The following is a 5,005-nucleotide window of genomic DNA, read 5'->3' as shown; positions in this document are numbered from 1 at the left end:
CCATTTCGTGCCTCTTAGTTGAGTAATAAGGCAATAAATTCTAGAGTTAAGTTGATTTGTTGGACTATATTGCGTTTACATGGGGTAATGTAGTAATTTAGCTGGAGAGGTTACTTTGCTGTGACACAGGATTATGGTAAAATTTTTGTACAGTTACTTATAAGGTCACTGGGGTCCTAATGATTGTGAAAGCAATATAAATGAATTAATGGATAATCAGTGGACTAAGGTACCCCGAAGGATCTAGGACTATAAAAATAATTTTAAATGAAGATGCAAATTAAATGTCCCAATTTTTTGAAAGCCCATGGTGGGAATATTTGGGATTGTTTCACAAGGCCTTTAGGATCTTTCTTCTGTTTTAGCATCAATTGGTCATCCTGTTTAGACAGGCAAAACAAACCACTAATCCAATTTAGCTTTTTGTATCATCAGTAATAAAGACTGATTCCCAATTGCTGCTGAAGTAAGTCTGTGATGTTTTGTAATAACTTTACAGAAACTCTTTAGAGCTGAATCTAAAAGAAATAAGAAATAATCTAATCAGGTAATTCACAACTGACTCCAACAGAGCATCCAGAATTTTGGTATGAACAGGGAAAGGAGAGAGCCAGGATTGTGCAATATCAAATTAAAATCTGGTTTTTGACGTTTAGGCCAGAAACTTGTGGGGCAAGCCATTGTTGTTTTTACGAGAAGTGTCACTGCATGAAACAGAAGAAGACAAAAGCCTTATTGCAAGGAATTTGCAGTCTAAATAAAGCACACAGGTTAGTGTGAGTATAGAACACCCACACATGCAGGGGCTGAATTCTCTGTTCTGTGGGTTTTTATTTGAGGGCGGTTAACACTAAGGTACAGTAAGAAAGAAGAGGTCTTGGAAAAAGGCTTGACAGCAATGTGGAATGTGCTTGCAACAGGAAGACTGAGGATATCTTAACCATGGAAAAATGCTCAGTTATGAGAGTGAGAGAGGTAAGCAAAAGGTCAGATGCATTTGGCAAGACTGTGAGAAGTGCTGCTGAGATCCAGCCGCTGGGTTCATTCTCTCCTGTGGGGTGCCCCTCCAGTTACACTGAAGTTGGAATAAATAATGACATTGATTTTAACAGCTTTTGGGTCAGGCTCCTTTCCTCCAAATGGACTGGAGGGTAGGAGAGACCCAGCTGTGTCAAAGTAGTGCTGCCCTGAGGTGCTTTAGGAGGTTAAGGACAGTCAGAATTAATTTTCAAAATTGAGACCTACCTATATTTCCTCCAATTTCATGTAAACTTTGGATCTGGCCTCTCATGCTCTGTGATGATCCATGGCTAGGATGGAAAAAAACCTTTCAGTTTGTCTTTCTGTTATAACCACTGCCTTATCACCCACCATCTATGGTAAGCTTAAGTTTAATATTTTTTCCCCTGTGAACTGCCTTATCAAAAGCAACAACTACCAAATGGACCACTGCAGAATAATGAATCTGCTACAGAGATAGATTACTGCATCACAGTCAACTAAACCTATATTATTTATTCAAAGAACAGAGTTATGTGGTAACATGGGAAGACTTCGCAGAAAAGACTTTCAGATACAATTTACCATTTCCCATAACTGTTAATAATTATTACCTTACAGAAATAAAAACATTTTAGACTTATGGACAGATGTAAACCAATCCCTTTGGGTTCTCTATGTGGCAGGTCTATAAAATATATGTTTAATGTACATTTTTAGTAGTGGTGTAAGGGAGGGCAGATTGATTCTGCATAGGAGCCAATTATTAAGTAAAATAAAAAGAGTAAGATCAGTGGTTAAAATTTCTTTGACCAACATAACCATAAATTAGCAATTTCAGATTAGAAGAAGAGTTCTTGTAACACAATGAATCTTTGAGGAGGGAACAATCTATTCATTTATAATTCTGACGTTGTTCAGGAAAAACAAAATGTTCTGCTTTACCCACCTGTTTTCACAGTGGAATCGAGCCAGGATGTCTTTGGCTTTTGTTTGGCTGTTGAGTTGAATTGCCATAGAGACTTTTGAATGCAGTGGAGCATAAACTCTTATCACCCCCTCAGGTATGTCAGACTGCAAGTATGGAGGAAAAGTGACAGCTCCCTAAAATCAATATTCAATAGAGTAAGTCTAAGGCAAATATTGCTCTAGCTCCATTCAGAAGCAGTTCTGCACCCTCATTTCAGGTTACTTGCAAAAATCACTGTCCTGCATTCACTTGGTTATTCAAAAGACATTTACAGTCATACAAATGCAAATTTGTAGACACAAATCAGATACAACACAAAGACACAAACTCTTTGGTAAGTATCACATAAATACACACAGGGTAAAGCCCTTGAATTTAAACTTATTTCTGTTAACACTGGTCAGTGAACCAACTGCTTATTTAAAAACATAAAAATTATTAAAAATATCTGTTCTTCCTTCTAAAGATGAAATTCTCCCAAGGCATAAAAATCCAGTTCTCTGTTTCTGCTTCCTATAGCTTCAAATAGATTGAACTGTGTGTACAGTAAAACATCAAGGTACCATATGGTTTCTGTTAATTTGAAATTTGACCTTGTGTAGGGTTCAAATGATCATCTATGAAGTTTATGCACTCTTCCATGATTAGTGGTGGATAAATCAATTAGCAATGTTTGCATTCCAGTTCTAATCCAGTTAATACCATGCTGACCAGAACACAATAGTCTCTCCAGTCTCTTGTCTCTGTGTAATTTAGAACATCTGAGACCTGGGGATTGCGTTAAGTGCTCTCAACATTAAACTAAGTTTCCAAACAGAGTTTGCCTCCAATTTACCCTTCATATTTCAGCTCCTTGCCATGGCTACCCTCACTTTTATTGGATGTAAAGCCAATTACTCCAATCAATGGACTTGTCTTCCTGAAGGTGCAATGACTGCAGTAATTGACTCTCTTCAGAGAAGGAGTCTATCAGTGTTCATCGCAGGCTGAATTTAACTTTGCGACACGGTAGTCTGCATTGTCATTTTAAACGAACATCTCTGTCTCCATCTGCAGCACCAATGTATGTCCTACCCCACCTAAAATATTTCAGTCAGTGCTGGCAAATTCTTGAGAAAGGTGAATCAGAATGGATTCACAATTCATATAAAACACTTATTCTTTCTACTTTTTTCCCCATACATTACCTTCTGCATTTTCTCTCTTGTCTGTACATTCTCTATTTCTTATAACCTTGTGAGATCATTCCTTCCTAACCTGTCTTTTCTTTTGTTCTTCAAGACTATTCTTCAACAACTATAGAGTCCTTTACCATTTCCTTGATTACTTCTCTTACAATTCACCAGTCTTCATTCTTCTAAACATTTATGGAAGACTCTAAATACTTTCTCTCCAGGTTATTTAAGGTAGTTACTACATGGAAATACTTGTAAGTCGCTGTAGGGACTGTGTATGTTGTGCATAGAGATACAACATGCCTTGTTGTCCAAATTGTATGTTGCACCTAATATGTAAGATAATTTTAACTGTCCATCAAAGCAGCATACCTCAAGAAAGTTCCTAATCTCTGTTTCTAGGCAGCAGAGAAAAGTTGGTGGCTTTAAGACTTTCAAAGAAAGGTTTTTCTATCAGATTTTCTTAAGTCCAAACTGCCTCTGGAGCCCCGGAAATCCTCTAAAGTATCCACCTCTCTCCTCTGACTATACAGGGAATAACAACACAATCTACTTCACTGGGGACTTAACATTTAGACCCAGTTTAAGTGTCTAAGGTAGGCAAACTGAATTTTCTGTCTGCTTAGGAAGTTAGTGCAAAGCTCTAAGACTAAAGCTTGCAAGGAGAATATCAAGTTGCCTGTACCAGGACATGGATAAATACAATTAATCCTAATATGGACCATCTTCCTACTCAGCCACAGATCCATGCATTGGTTGAGTATCTACAAATCATTGCTGTCAGGGACAGTCCACACATAACCATTTTCTTATGAAACAGGTTAAAAACCAGCATGTGTTTGTAAACAGCTTGCAGCTTTGGCTGCTGGAAATAATTCTGCCTTCCTCACCTTTTCTCAATCAATTCCCAAAGCTTTGTCTTATCAGGGTGTTGGACTGGGAAGCACACCTTTCAAGATAACTCTCAAATCAGCTTATTTTGTATGGCAAAATTTCCTGCCCCACACCCAGAATCTTTTGTGAGATAAAGGAGGGAGGCTGTTTAAAGCTGCCCTTGAAAACTGTATCTTTTTATCACACCTCTGGTCTTTCAGGCCTCTCTCGTTCCATCGTCTTTCTCCTCAGAAGTTTTCTCACTCCTTTGTCAAACATCAGCTGTCTCTTGCTGTTGTTCATTGCTGCCTCATTCATTTTTCTCACTTGGGAAATCAGGAAGGATGGGACCTAAAGGGAGGAAACCAGAGCTGAGAATATACAGTAATTTTTCCCCAGTGTGTTGGGTCTTTAGAAAGGCACCAAATTTTAGGCAGCAGAAACTCTGTTTGTTTCTAGAAGATACCTGCCATCAGTAGCTTCCTCTAACAACCTACAGTTATTCCTTTGGTGAAACTGTAGATCATCTTTCATGCCATATGAAACTTTATAGTGATATTTGCAGCTGCAGGAACTTTATTAGGGAGTAGTCTCTGCAATCCCCATTATACCCTCCCTCTGTTATGAGGAAACAAGTTGAGACTGTCAATATCTTCATGCCGACCTTCAGAAGCCCAACAACTAGTACACACTTTTGGCCATTGGCAAGCATAGTCCCGGAAGGGATGTCCTTGCTAAGGGGTGCTTACAGCTTCCTCTGGGACCTGATAGAACCTATCAGCTGGCCAGTTTGAATATGGACAATTCTTTAAGCCACTTAAAGTTGTGACCACCTCTGTGATCCACACTTAAGAATAGGCAAACTCCCCCTCCAAGCTCTCTCTCATTTCCGGCGCTGGCACAGGTGGCTGCGGGCCCCGTGTGGGGGCCAGCGGGCCCAGCCAGGCCCTGCTTGGGCCACGCCGGGCCAGGCCACGGCCATCCTGCA

The 5,005-nt window shown here is 39.4% G+C and overlaps 1 protein-coding gene across 7 annotated transcripts in view; it reads right to left on the bottom strand.

Moving 5' to 3' along the window:
• The window catches only part of ARHGAP28 (Rho GTPase activating protein 28), a 77,559-nt gene that overhangs the window by 4,643 nt on the left and 67,911 nt on the right, over positions 1 to 5,005 (bottom strand). For 6 of the 7 annotated variants that reach the window (XM_017738255.1, XM_017738262.1, XM_017738256.1 and 3 more), the window contains 2 exons: positions 4,225 to 4,368; positions 1,949 to 2,103 (listed from right to left, as the gene is read on the bottom strand). In XM_017738255.1, coding sequence (XP_017593744.1) covers positions 1,949 to 2,103; positions 4,225 to 4,368 — 299 coding nt within the window. Of the gene's footprint in view, positions 1 to 1,245; positions 1,311 to 1,948; positions 2,104 to 4,224; positions 4,369 to 5,005 lie in introns of all 7 variants that reach the window. The other variant, XM_017738257.1, reaches the window with a different exon arrangement.

The sequence above is a fragment of the Corvus brachyrhynchos genome, unplaced genomic scaffold (genome assembly GCF_000691975.1).
Source record: "Corvus brachyrhynchos isolate BGI_N302 unplaced genomic scaffold, ASM69197v1 scaffold106, whole genome shotgun sequence".
Classification (NCBI taxonomy): Eukaryota; Metazoa; Chordata; class Aves; order Passeriformes; family Corvidae; genus Corvus; species Corvus brachyrhynchos.
The sequence above is the reverse complement of the archived record's forward strand: the minus strand, read 5'-3'. Positions and strand labels throughout refer to the sequence as shown.